Genomic DNA, 14014 nt, shown 5'->3' with positions numbered 1-14014 from the left:
TGTCAGTAATTGTAGAAAATGTGTTACTCCACTTGCAAAAAAGCTCAACTTTCATGACAACAACAATAGATATGCCGGCAACATAACAACCCCCATTCTACAAAAGAAACAGCATCAACAGCTACCAATATAAACCACCAGACTGATGTGTTTTTAAGCTTTATATCTCAAAGAGTTAACATGGCTACAAACCGTTAATCTTACATTGGAGTGCTTTTAGAGCACTTACATCCAACATCTACTCAGTTTAATCTTCTTTTATTATTATTATTATAAACCAATAAATTTTCTTTGTAAGCATTTATTGTGGCATAGAGAGATTTAAGAAATGTCCTGACAAAGAAGGTTAGTGATTAAGATGATCAGAATATTTTCCCGTTGTTAAATATGAGAAACACAAAGAACTTTGTATCCGTAATCTGTCACAACACAGACTGCAATACAGCAGAGGTTAATACAAACTATGGCCGAGTTTCTCAGTAGCTTTATTAAAGTACGAGCAAACAAAGAAGAGTCAAGTTCATGTCCCGGTGAAGAACCAGTTTTCAAAGCCTAAAAGCAAGAGCTACCTAGCTTAAGTACCTACCCGTCATATTTATCTAGATTGGCCTCTGTTTTCAAGTGGTCTTCAGCATGATTGGCACGCTCTGTAACTATGGAAACAAATCAAATGGCAAGCATTAGTAGGCATTCAATGAAAGGGAATATACTGACAAAATAACTAGGCACTTTGTGGCTTGACTGGTAGAACAAGCACTCTATTACATGCATTTTGAAATACAAGACAAGGAAAGTACTTCACCTTTGAAACATTCACTGGAACCTATCGAGCAGATTAATGGTCAGAAGAGGCATAAGTGTGCTGGCAACCCCCCCCCCAAAAAAAACCTCAACCTAATTCAGCTACTGTATACTAGCAAGCAAAATGAGCCTATAAAACCAAAAACAATATTTCAACAGTAATTCTGTTTACCAGGCATATAATAGCAACACACACACAATCCTGTAACCTACAGCAGCTGTAGGAAGCCCAAGGTGAATAGCGGTCCCTCTGATGGACCATCAATACCCCAGACTATGTGTAGCTGTAACAAACACTTATTGAATAATAGATGTGTTTGGATACCCGAGCTTATCAACTATCACAGCTTCCATTAAGGTGGTGGCATGATTAATGGCACTATAAGCCAAATCATATCCTTGCAAGCCTCTCCAGTCCCCACGAGAGGCCACAGTGGCAGTGGAGATCTATATGGCAACCATCAAGACTCATTTTTTATTTAAATGTTGAGGAATGCTACTGATAGGGACTCACCAATCACAGTGGTCGCAATGCCGGCAAGGCGAAAAATTGGGGCCACCTTCTGCTCGTAAATACGTTTCCCACGACGCTTTCCACCGAATGGATTGATGTATACCAGAAGGCTCTTTGGTCGATTGGCTGCAAAAACAGGGAGGGGCATGAGATCATCTTTTAAAATGTGTAGTTTACCTTTTTTTTTTTTTTTTTTTTTTTTTTTTGAAACAAATGTCCAGCTGACAAAAGCTTGATGAAGTTTTCATTAACCAGAGACCTTTCTCAAAATGCTCAGTCAACCTGACTTGTCCCAAAAACATGCCGCTCAAGAAATAAATGGTGTGTCTACTGACTGTAGGAGGAGTGCAAAGCAATTCAGAGGCACTGCATCATTCGGTGATAAACCTACAAAGAGCTGCGATGGAGAATACTAAATGGCTTGTTTATGGCTGTTGTGGAGGAGTGCATTTAGGACAACAAACTAAGATACATGGGATGCTCAAAGTGAAAATGAATGGATTTGGATCAAGTGTTAAATGATTACAAAGAAATATAGGGTGCCATATTGTTTGGCAATAAGACAAAAGTTCCATTAGATTACATAAATGGATTGTAAATGGGCGATGTAAAGGTGTGTGACTAATACTACTGAAGATGCAGCGACTTATTCAAAATGAAAGTGGTTAATTACCTTGAATTGATTCATCCTGCCAAGTGAAATGGGACTAAGAGGACCATTTTAAATGGCTTAAACCCACCTTCCACTCTTATTTCAGCATGTTAGTTAAACACTAAATTCTGTACAGCCTAATCATGTGATGCTTATTAAACCCAGAGCATAAGAGAGCATTTTGCACTCAGGTGAAAAATAAAATGCAAACTCAATATGCTTGAATAATAGTCTAGTAACTTTGCATCACCATGTAATCTGTTAGTACACAAAAAACATTACATTTAGCAAGCTAATTATTTTGTAAACATGTTGATGGATAATGTGCTGCTATGTTCGTTTTTAGTTATATACTGTATATGCCATTCTCTTTTACTGTAGGACCGCCCATTAGCTATCCTAATTATTTTTATTATTTTTATTTAATATTTCTAAATAGGGCTGCCACGATTAGTCGGCTAGTCACGATTACGTCGACTATTAAAATCGTGGACGACTAACTTAATAGTCGACGCATCGTTTGACGCTTTGTAAGATCACAAAAGACGCAGGAATAAGTAGTAGTATTTAAGAGTGTAATATCGGACTGAAACAGAAGATGGCAGCACTGCATGTACAAGGATGCCAGCTGCCGTTAAACCCCGAAGAAGAAGAAGCTGTGTCCCAGAATTCATAGCGCGGCCCAGCTCAGTTGTCAACAATGGCGGCAGCTATTTAGTTTTAATATTACTCTTATTATTCTTTCTGGGTCACAAAATAAATGATTAACATGTTTTCAGGCGAGAATGTAGCTGTGTAAACCTCAAATATCTGCTCAGTTTATCAAGACACCGCATACTTTCAAAAGCGCTCCAACGTTTTCAGAGATGTCTGTTACCCACTAGCTCGATAGCTAGCCGGGGGCAAGGCTCACTAGAGCCCGTGAGAACACCGGACTCCCGGCAAATCGTTTTCAAACCCACCACCGTCTTTCGCTACTCAGGTTAAACATGATATATAAGTCACTTGGAGAACTTAAAAATAATATTGTTTGGCTTTTTTTAGTATTTTATTTGTTCCTGATTAAATCGGTTTGGCTGAGATTAAAGTTATAGTTTTTACACAGCTGAATAAACGTCAAGCAGATTAAACTCCATCGAAACAATCTGCAAATGTCATTAAAATTTAATAAACTCTCATCTTGTCTTTATTTTTAGTTAGCACATACCCTAAACACTTAAAGCTGTAAGCTAATGATAATTATATAAGTGCAGACGCATGCTGGTGCAATAAGATGTACGTTTTACGTCCAATGGATGCACGATCTGATTAGTCGACTAATCACAAAAATAATCTGTGACTAGTCGACTATCAAAATAATCGTTTGTGGCAGCCCTATTTCTAAATTAAAATTCAAAAATCATTAGTCACAGGCTAACACTTACAGACAGACAACCATTCGCCCTCACAACTATAGGGAATTTAGAGTTTCCAGTTAACCTATCATAACTAACTGCATGTCTTTGGACTATGTGAGGAAGCCGGAGTACCTGGAGAGAACCCACTCAAACATGGGGAGAAGAACTCCACACAGAAAGACCCCTGATGGTGGAACTGAACTCAGGACCTTCTTGCTGTGAGGCAACAGTGCTAACCACCGTGCCAACCTTCTAATACACAGTTTCCAGTAAGAGTGGACCTTAATGACCGCGTGCACTTAGCTAAAATACAACTTTCATGGTGCGTCGGGTCAGTACATCAAGTACAAAGTACAAACCCATATCTTTTACAGAACATCAGATGACACATACTGAGTAGTGACAGCTGCTCATTTGTAACTTGGACCCACTCCTCGCAGAGTGCCTGGTTGTCACAGTGAAAGGTGACCTCACTACACCGCCACTGGTGCTGTTGTGTCCTTCGCACATAGGAAACTGTAAAGAAACAAAACAGAACACTCCAGAGACCACTTATCAACAAAAATCAGAGACGAAAGATGCTTTTATCATTCCCATAGACCATCTTATCAGACAAATGCCTCCAAATGTGCTAAACAAAGCCTCTGATAATGTCTTCTTTTCACATCATTTTGCCTTGCTTAAAGTCATAATCATAAAATACCCAGATTGCTTGTGACCTATAGTTTATTTAGTAGGCAGGTATTTTTAACAATTCCTACTTTTGTCATTTACCATATTACCTGGCTTTGGCACAGTGGGGGCTTGCCCTGAGAATAAACCTGGGCTTTATCCTTAACACACAGATTATTCAGATATGCGCTTATGTCAGAAATAGAATAGAATAGAATAATCCTTTAAAATGAAAGAAATGAAATAGAAATGAAAGCATGAAGAAATTAGTTTCCTAAATGAAACAGGGCTGTGCTCATAATCAGACACACACACAAAGTAGAGACAGAGTCCCATAATATCCTGCTAGGAACATTACTGAAATATTTACATTAAGAAGGAAAAATTCACTCACTAAGCACTTTGACAGCAGATTCACTCGCTAAGCATTTCAAAGTGAAATTATCACACTAAGCATTTTCTTCATCAGATAGAAAAGTTAACTTTTCAGGAAAGTTGTGCTGTCCAAATCGCTAACCGTACCTCGTACTCACCATGGGGTATGCAAAGAGACGCTCAGAGTGGGTGCAAAATTATCCTTTAATATGTTACATAATCAGGATGTAAGTGATGGGGTGCGTCTTTGAAGCCAAGTTTCCACAGACTGTGGAAATGCAGTCGTGTCAGACTCGACGCACTTCATTGCCAGTAAACGCTCACATTAGTGAGGTAATTTTTAACATTTGGCTGCGATACATAATGTAAATCCGATCTTGTTTGGATATAATCTAATGGCTCCAAATCAAGCATTAGCCCCAAAGTCGCTGGCATGCTGCCATCTTAGACCCAGTCTGCTAAGCTGTGAGGGACTCTCTTGTTAATGCATTACTTTCTGACTATGGAGCTGTCTACAGGCTTATTCCCAGTGTCACATCACTTGCGACTTGTGGCACTAAACACAGCCTCTTGGCACGCTTAACCAAAGTGCAACTGCAATGTAGCATTAACATACTACAGGAAATTCAAGGCGACATTGATATAGACTGGCCTCAGGTTCAGTTGTTGGAAGAAGCAACAGAGGTTAAAGTGGCTACTTTATCAGTTTCGTTTTTACTTTAATAAGACTGAGACATAGGATAGATACTGATGCGGGTTTTTAAAGACAAAAATGCTACATTTTTTACTTTGGGCTTTGCATAACTTTTATAAAACTAGTGATAATGAAATGCTTCTGTAAATGTCATACCTGTGAATGCATAGGGATACAGCTGTTTTGTCTTTTTTTGATGTTTCCCAGTCTGTGCAGCGTCTTGGTCATCGTCTTCTGTCTTGCGGACAGCAACTATTTCACACACCTCAACAGAATAGCTGTGTACTGAAATGACATGAAATGGCTCTTTTAGTTCACTCCATTCCACAATGACCAAAGCACACAAAACTATACACAAAAGCATTCGTGATGCATGCTGTAATCTATAAATCTCCAGTAATCGGTATCTTTTTTTTTCTTCATATGGACAATAGATCCTGAAACTAAGTGGTCTGTGGAAGGGGTCACTCTGAGCCAAGCTGACAAAGAATAATCATTCAACTGCAATTCCCCTCTACACCGTTGAGAATGTGGCACATCGATATTTTAGTTTTATTCTCCACTCCCTTTATTGTTGCTCTTATCAGCCCCGTTTACCGATGTAACATGCAGGTGTTTTGTCAGAAAGCCATGATAAGCCTATTGTATGCTCCCTGCCCAGCACCAAGCAACTGAAGTTAGTAGCTGGTTAAGAAATTAGAGCATTTAGCAGCTAAACAGCCAGATGTATCCAAATGGCTAACTGGGAATATCTGGAAACAGCAGCATTTCCCTTACTGGCTTCTTGAGGCTGTCTCACCAAGCCTCAAGTGGCCAATCCCAATCTGCACTGAAACATAGCATGAAGTCCACACTGCAAACCGTGGTCCCCATGTGAGTCACAAACGAAGACCTCATTGTTCAGCAACTTGTGACTGACAAGTTGGAAGTCAACAAGCATGCAGCCTCATGTTGTGTCTCATTATATATATAAAAAAAACAAAGATGGACAAAACAACAAGCCTCAGCCTGAACATCCATAACAGGACCCCACCAAGCAACGAGCATGCCACAGGTGCCACGTCTGTCCTCTGATGATCAGAAATTAGAACAAAGAATGTAACCGTTTCTGTCTCCTCGAAGAAATTCTAGTTTGTTTGATGTAAATGTCCTGTATATTCACTCAAATTTAGAGGAGAAACAAACACATCAGCGCATTTGGTATCTATAGCAAATTGCGTCATTTATGAAAAATGCATAGGACTGCACTTTTATATTACTCACTCATTTAAATTACCTCAGGCAGTAAGACCTGAGGTTGTGCATCCTGGGTTTGAGTTACATTTTGTCAGAAGACTAATTTTTGGTAACCACATTAGCATTCCATTCAATCTCCAGGTACATCATGGATACACCTTGCAAAGCAGGTTCATTATCCATTGCCAGCATTAGCTGATAATACTGCGATTCAACTCGTCTTATTCCACTGTGGAAATGAACAAAGTGCTTGAGTCAATAACCCGAGTCATCTTTTATCCTCTCTATAAACTGGTGGAGACTAAAACAGACTTAAAAGGGGAGTGAATAAGCATGCTGGATAAATCACTCTGTATACTTGCTAATTTTTCTCTTTATTTCCAAGTACAGAAATGTTTTCAGATGTAAGCCTGATAACTTGTAATCATACATCAGTGGGTTGTTTTCATTTCCCACTGCAAAAATAAACAAACAAATAAATCAGTAAGCTTAGATTTCCCTCTAAAATGTCAAAACTGTTGGATACTGTATCCAAATTCAGAACAGCAGCCTGGAATTCATTTCACAAGGAGCAAAATGAATGGGAATAACACTGTCATGTCCCAAGAGGTTGTGAGTGTTTGGGAAGAAAATACATCCCTTTGTTAATGTCCCCCATAAGCGTGAGAATGAGGTTTAACAAAATTTTCTGAGCACAGTGTGACCTGGTACCTCCTGGCAGTAACAAGACGGGGCAGCTCAGCTGACTTGAAGGGCTCCTAAGTGACATTAAAGAACCCTGCGTTGAAAAGTGGTGTTAAAGGATTTGTTGGTAATGCATTCATCCATCTTCACATCCTTAATAATGTGAACACACTTATGTGACAGACAATGCAATATAATCCTTAAAAATCATTTTAAGAAGGTGGAACCCAGTGCTGGGAATTTGATGCCTAAATATTGCCAGGCCTGACGAGACAAATTTCCCTTTGAACCATTTCATTATTTAAATATTCAAATCCCGAGCATGGCTACTAGCAGAACAAATTCAGCTGTGCACTTTTGTACTATGGAAGGACAATATTACTTGTATTGTTTTTAAGTGACCTGTTCAACTGCGTCACATACAGGCATTCCAGTCTCTCCTACAAATTTATTCAGCTGATATGGTGAAATGGATGGGAGGGAAGCATGACATATTATTTCTCCCCTGGGAGTCTGAGGGAATAGGATTTCATTTCTTTTTCAAATAAAGATGATACGCCATGCAGGCATGAATAACTTTATGGCCATCGATATTCACACTTTGACAAATAGGAAGAAGAGTTATGGCCATGTGGGTAATGGCTTTATTTCAGGAAAAAAAACTATTTGAAAAATAGCACCTAGTTCTCCTGCCAAACCGATTGTTGGTATTGAATTAAAATACATAATGAATTTCTAAAAGTTTTATATTCCATTTTTAAACTGTTAAACTGGAGCTCTGGCCTGTACGCCAAAATTCGTTTGGTTGTCCATGTATCATACAAATCAACCACTAGATTTACAATTTTCAATTCAAAGCTTTCAGTTCACATAAGCAGAAATTTCAACACAATATATTCAGATCAGAACGTGCTAGAAAATTTGGATGTTTTTACATAAACTATATGGACAAAAGTAATTGGCCACCGACACACTGCAGTTTTAGGAGCTGCTATACCATGATGGTCCCGGTGCAGTTTTTGTGCTGATCTGAATGTCGGAGGTGGTTTGGAACTCTGCAGTTATTGAGCCAGCAGAGCATTGGTTTAAGCACCATGTACCTCAGCGGCCACACTCTGTGACTGGTGATGATGATGATGATAGTGATAATAACATAAGGCAAAGATAAACAGCTGTAACAGGTTCCAGATAATTCATTGTGAAATTCTGAATTTGCACTTTGTTTTATATCTCAGTACCAATCTTGTGCCTGAATTGTGTCTAAAACTCTGAGAAATATAATCAGAAAAATCTTATCTTGTATTTTACACATTTACATACGTATCATCCTAAGCTCCCAGGCCTGAATCCAAAACAAAACATTAAACATATGATATCTTCAAAGAAGTAGGCAAATCAATTCCCCCAAAGGCACCCCCCGCCAAAACCCCCCAACAACCACACTCATGATACTATCTTTTCACAGTGCATCCGTAAAATATTCACAGTGTTTTACTTGTTCCACATTTTGTCATGTTGCCACCGTATTCTAGATTCATTGGATCAAATTCATTTTCACCCTAAAAATTCTACACACAATACCCCAGAGTGAGAGGGAAAAGTGAAAGAAAACAGGTTCGCTGAAATCTATGCAAATTTATTTAAAATACAAAACAAAAATACAACATATACATGAGCATTCACAGCCGTTGCCACACAAAACAGTCAGGGTGTTCCTCTGAACCACTTGGTCAAATTAACACAAGAAACAAACAAAACCGACACCCCAGTGAACCTAGTTGGGGAAGAAACTGGAAACAATGGCTAGCATTCCCAAATTCTAACACTGCTCTAATAACCCTGGCACATACACACATCCTCAGATATGCACACACAAGGACACAATAATCGCTTCACCACATACACAGAGCACATACCCCCACATAAATTCTCCACTTTTTAGCTCAGTGCGGTCCCTAAGCTACATGCTAAGCCTTCGGCCATACAAGGCAGATCCTCTCTGCTCTGACATACTTTTCTTTGTGCTTGAAAAGAATCTTGGCACTGGTAGTCAGCCATGTGTGTGCTGCCTATTCATACCACAGGGCTCAGTGTGCTACAGCAAACCGAAGAGGTCTGCTATCTGCAAAAAGTCAGCTTTTCAGGAACTGGAGGGAAAAGGGTCTTTTTTTTTGCCCAATAACTAGAAATCCTGCACACGAAGGAGAGAATTCAGATGTTTGTTTTCATTGCTACACTGATACCTAAGAACTCTGAAAGGGAATATTAATGTTCCTGCAGCCTTTTATTTAATCACTTTGAACATTTGTAAAGCTAATTACTGACATCTGTCAGTTACTTTTGCCATGCTTGGATGGTTGTTAAGTGACTCTTGGAGCTTCCTTGACCTTTTGCCCATTTTTTTAAAAACCTGCCCAGTGGCAGAATTGTTTGTCCCTGATCACATGTTAAAGGTCTTGACCTGTTCCGAGTTTCCCTTGAACTCCTAAAAGCTAGACAGTATATCGTGACACAGTGTATACAGGTTGAATGCTGATTGGTAGAAAAGCAGATTCATCTAGAAAAAGAGGAAGAATGCTAAAACAATAAGGAACAAAGAAGCACGAATAAGGACGATGTTGACTGGTTTTTAACACTCTCTTTGTGTGTTTACGTACAGAGTTCTCTTTTCTGCTGTTAGAACCAAATAAACAAACTTAACCTGATGTACCTGTCGACTGAGCTCTGTCTGTTTCTATTTGGTTTTAACTTGGTTTAGTCCTCCTTCCACCGAGAAATCGACATGATCATACTTTTGTACTATGTGCATTTTGCTAGCCAACTGTAAATAAGCTCTTAGGTATTTGCTCAGGCTTCTTTTTCCCAACAAGGGAGCGGGCAGCTTAACTGGCATGGGATCAAGGCCAAGTTCAAAGACACACTCACATGCAGTGTGGATCAGGAGAAACATAATGAGCAGTTCTCCAACCCTGCCATCTAACTCTGAACCTCAAACCCTGGCAATGGCAGTGCGCTGCTTTGCCCCAAGTGTGCGTGTAATCCCCGGCTCAGGCACCGTTAGTGCCTTTCTCTACTGAGCCAGAAACATTCATATCCTCAGGGCCTCGGCTGCCACTAGTTTCCACTCAACCCACGTGAGATGAATTAACACCTGCGATGCAAAAGGGAACACTATTAAAAGGCAAGACCAGTCTGAAGACTTTTTACACCATCCCTGAAGTTGTCAGACAGGATTGTATACTAAATGTTATGTGGATTTTTTGAACTTGTAACTCTGTTATAAGACTTCTAGCAGATTTGATCAGTTTACCCAAAGAGCGATTATTCACTCTGAAAAAAGTTCAAAAACAAAAACAGATTTTTCATGTGACTGCTTGAGTCACATCATAACAGTCCGGATTCCCCCGAATGGAAACCACTTTGGTCAACACCATCACCCTACAGTCTCTCTCATGCTCGTTCCAATTATTTAGGCTTTTTTTTTCCCCCCACCAGGAAGTAAAACTCTTAATCCAGACACTTCTGTTAATACACTTTCACATACCAATGCATGCTTTGGTTTTAAATCGGACAAGGCAGGTTTCTCATGCTTCTGTCCACACCCTTCTGCAGTGAAGACAACAATTACACAAGCACGAACATTGCTTGTGTAACTGTTGCATTCATAAGCTATGGTTTTAATTCCCATGCCTAGAAAAATCTAGGTAGTTGCAAGAACTGGCTGATGACGTATGGTAAATGGACAGGTATTTGCACAGCGCTTTTTCTACTCAAGCTGACTTCTCAAAACACTTCCTATTACAAGTCTTACTAAGTCACACACATATGCATTGGGTTTTTTTCTAGATGGATCAGGAGCAACCTGTGATTTAGTATCTTGCACATGGTATGGACCGGTAGGACAGGATCAATCGACTGACCTTGCAATTGGTAGATCATCCTCACTCGACTGCTCCCGTCTCTCTACCAGCCGAAAAGTGCTTGGTAGTCCCTCTCTTTCCCCTTCGTCACGTAGTGATGTGTACGACACCCCAAACTTTGTGACTTCATGTATACAAATTTGATACTGTAAATGCACTTATGCACTTAAATCCGTGACTTATTTTATTAGAATCTCCACTTCCTTAATAGTAAGATGGATTACTATATAAATAGGCCCAAGTGTGGGTAAAATAGTGTCTTTTCCACCCACGACTATCACCCAGGTGCAGGATTTTGTTAGCGTGTTTGTCAAAAAGAGCACGGATTACTGCAGTCATTTCTTTAAGTGTGTCATATTTGAAGAAGAACACGGCAATGAAGTGCAAAGTCAATGAAGTGGCCCTTCAGGTACCTTGAAAGGTAGATATTCAGCAGCACTTGACAGGATTGAGAGCCACCGGTCTTAGCAATACTAATTTCCTTTGGTAATGGAACAAAAAGGATCTTTTGTAAATTTAATGGAGTTTAGGAGGTCAGTTAAACTTCATTCCTTTGGTAAATACTTTCAACCATTTAACTCAAGAGCACAGTTCTGAAGAAAAGCTATTGTTCATTTTGGCACACTTTGAAAAAGGTAAGGCAGAATTGTGCCTTTTGGCTTTTTCTTTTTGGAATTCTGAACAGTACAATATGGCAACTACTCATGCAAGCATTTGGCCATCTTGCCTGGAAAAAAGGCCCCAAAATGAGCTGCAACAAATCAGTCAATGAATGTCTGATTCTATGGTCCTGCTGTCTTTATTGTCAGGATTTGATTTGTCATAAAGGATAGCATTTTTGATTTAAGACTGATGTCCAGTCAATCAAATTTCACAGGTAAAATGTTTAATTAAGACATTTTGGTACTTTAATCCTTAATGAAAACAGCTGCAAGTTTCAGTCCTACACACTTCATAGACAAGGCTATGATGGCTCCCTCTTTGAGAATCTCTTTGCTCACAAAGGTCAAGACAAGACTACTTCCTGTTGGGAAAAGTCACAAGTTCTCCAAGCCCAGGGGTCGAGCCGGGTGTCAAAGACGCTTTCTGACCAAACAGTTACAGAGACTTCCTTAAGGTTTGCAGCCACTGCTGTGTTACTCTGAGAACTATACACCTTTTATTTTTGCTGCTAGCATTCAACAGTGACGAAGCACGTGAGCTGGCTAACACAGCTCCATAACAAGCTGGAGGGTGTGATAATTGGAGCGCTGCACTCTGTGTGTTTTAAAGTTTTCAGGTCTAACCAATACAGGATTTTTAAGAGCAATACTAATAATAAAGATGTCGCTAACATCTGCTCTATATATATATAATTATTTATTTACTTATTTATTTACGCTTCGCCCATCATATCAGCAACCAGCTGATCATATCACTTCGTTCCAAACAAAGTGCTCACTGACAAACTATACAACAAATGATTCACATGGTTATCTCTTCTTTATTTTACTTCCACTTATTGGCTGTTGTAAATGCCTCTACGGGGGGAAAATAGTTATATAAGCTGATAATATTATCACACTCATAAACAGGTTGGACTCTAGAATAACAGAGTTTCAAAAGGAGCTACATGAATTTAGGCTAGTGGCTGAAAATGCCCTTTTTGTTTTTCTTAAATTAAATAACCTTTCTTTGCCGGTAGCCATTTTTGATCGTAACACATAAATACAGCAACAGCCTATGTATACAAGAGCCACTAACTTTATATGGGCCATCTTGGACAGACTGCAGCTCTTTGTGCTGGTAGTGATTGCCTCCAACAGCTCAACTATTGGATCCTTTGTGCCTCCATTGCCAAAATGTGCCGGTCCAAATGTGGGAAACCAATGAACCAAACCCATTCAGATCCCCTTTGACAGCAGTGATCTTACGTCCTTGTATTCATATTTCACTTGCCAAAGCAAGTTGACAGATATTCTTGCAAAATTTATGTCACTCTGATGCTCCTGAATCAAACATGCAATTCCTCTTTTGAAGGGAAGTGCAATAAAGCCTGGACTTTACTCTCAGTCCATTTCTGTCCGTTTTATCACTTCTTGCGGCTGTCTGTGGTTTACACAGCTAATGTGAAATCCCTTCTGTGACATCTCTGCTTATGTTTCCACTGCACTAGTCACCATATACTGGTCTCACTGCTATGTTCCTCTTGTATTCGAAATTACCTACCTTGATGTAGGAGCAAAAATAATATGCGTGTGGGATTTCCTCCAAATGTTCCAAACTATGAAAAAAATTTGTTTACTTACTTAGGTACCCAATTTCATTTTAATTCATGGGCTAAACACTGCTTTAGTTTATTGGAGTAGGCTACAACTGAAAATATTTTGCCTAGAAACCTTTAAAGTCCCCTCAAAAATTCTCAAGTATTATAGCTCACAAAAGTCAGTGTTTTATAGTCCACATTTAATATACCCACCATTTATAAAACAGATGCTAAACAGCCAGGATAGTCTGAAGTAAGGTGAGTGCAATTTCTCAATATTATGTCTCATTTATCCACACTGATCGCAAAGAAATACTATAGAATAGAATAGAATAGTGTCATGGTCCTGGGCCATGTGGGCCCAGTATTCTTAGTTCCTTGTATTTTTGTATTTCGTTCCTTATTTAGGCCATGTTTTCTGAGTTGCCCTGTTGTGTTGTTCCCTAAGTGTTTTCCCTTCATGGCTTTTACCCCCTGTGTGCCCCTCTGTGTATCTGTGAGCCCTCGTCTCTCCTTATGTTTTATTCCATGTTTCCCCTGCCCATTATGTCTAAGTTCTCCCCGTGCTCTCTCTCCCCCCTGTGTGCCCTCTATGTATTTATGAGCCCTCGTCTCCCTTTGTGGTTGTTTCATGTTTCCCCAGCCCGTTATGTCTGTGTTTTCCCCGTGCTCTCTCTCCTCCTGTCTGAACCTCTGTGCCTGTACATGTCATGTTCAGTTCACCCCGCCCTGTCTCGTTATGATTATCAGTGTCACCTGTGTTCCCCGTGTGTGCCCACTTTCCTCGTTTACCCTCTGTGTATTTCTGTCTGAGTCTCCCTCAT

General features: G+C 39.6%; 2 protein-coding genes across 2 annotated transcripts in view; one reads left to right on the top strand and one right to left on the bottom strand.

Annotated features, from left to right (window-relative positions):
* gramd4a (GRAM domain containing 4a) overlaps window positions 1–14014 on the top strand; it is a 471921-nt gene that overhangs the window by 138729 nt on the left and 319178 nt on the right. The gene's annotated exons all lie outside the window — the stretch shown is intronic.
* cerk (ceramide kinase) overlaps window positions 1–14014 on the bottom strand; it is a 55717-nt gene that overhangs the window by 29654 nt on the left and 12049 nt on the right. The window contains exons 2-5 of the mRNA XM_082510802.1: window positions 5262–5390; window positions 3758–3880; window positions 1316–1441; window positions 587–653 (exon numbers count right to left, since the gene is read on the bottom strand). Coding sequence (XP_082366928.1) covers window positions 587–653; window positions 1316–1441; window positions 3758–3880; window positions 5262–5390 — 445 coding nt within the window. The remainder of the gene's footprint in view (window positions 1–586; window positions 654–1315; window positions 1442–3757; window positions 3881–5261; window positions 5391–14014) is intronic.

The sequence above is a fragment of the Aulonocara stuartgranti genome, assembly GCF_965226115.1.
Source record: "Aulonocara stuartgranti genome assembly, chromosome: 17".
Classification (NCBI taxonomy): Eukaryota; Metazoa; Chordata; class Actinopteri; order Cichliformes; family Cichlidae; genus Aulonocara; species Aulonocara stuartgranti.
Note: the sequence above shows the minus strand (reverse complement) of the source record. Positions and strands in the feature narration are given on the sequence as shown.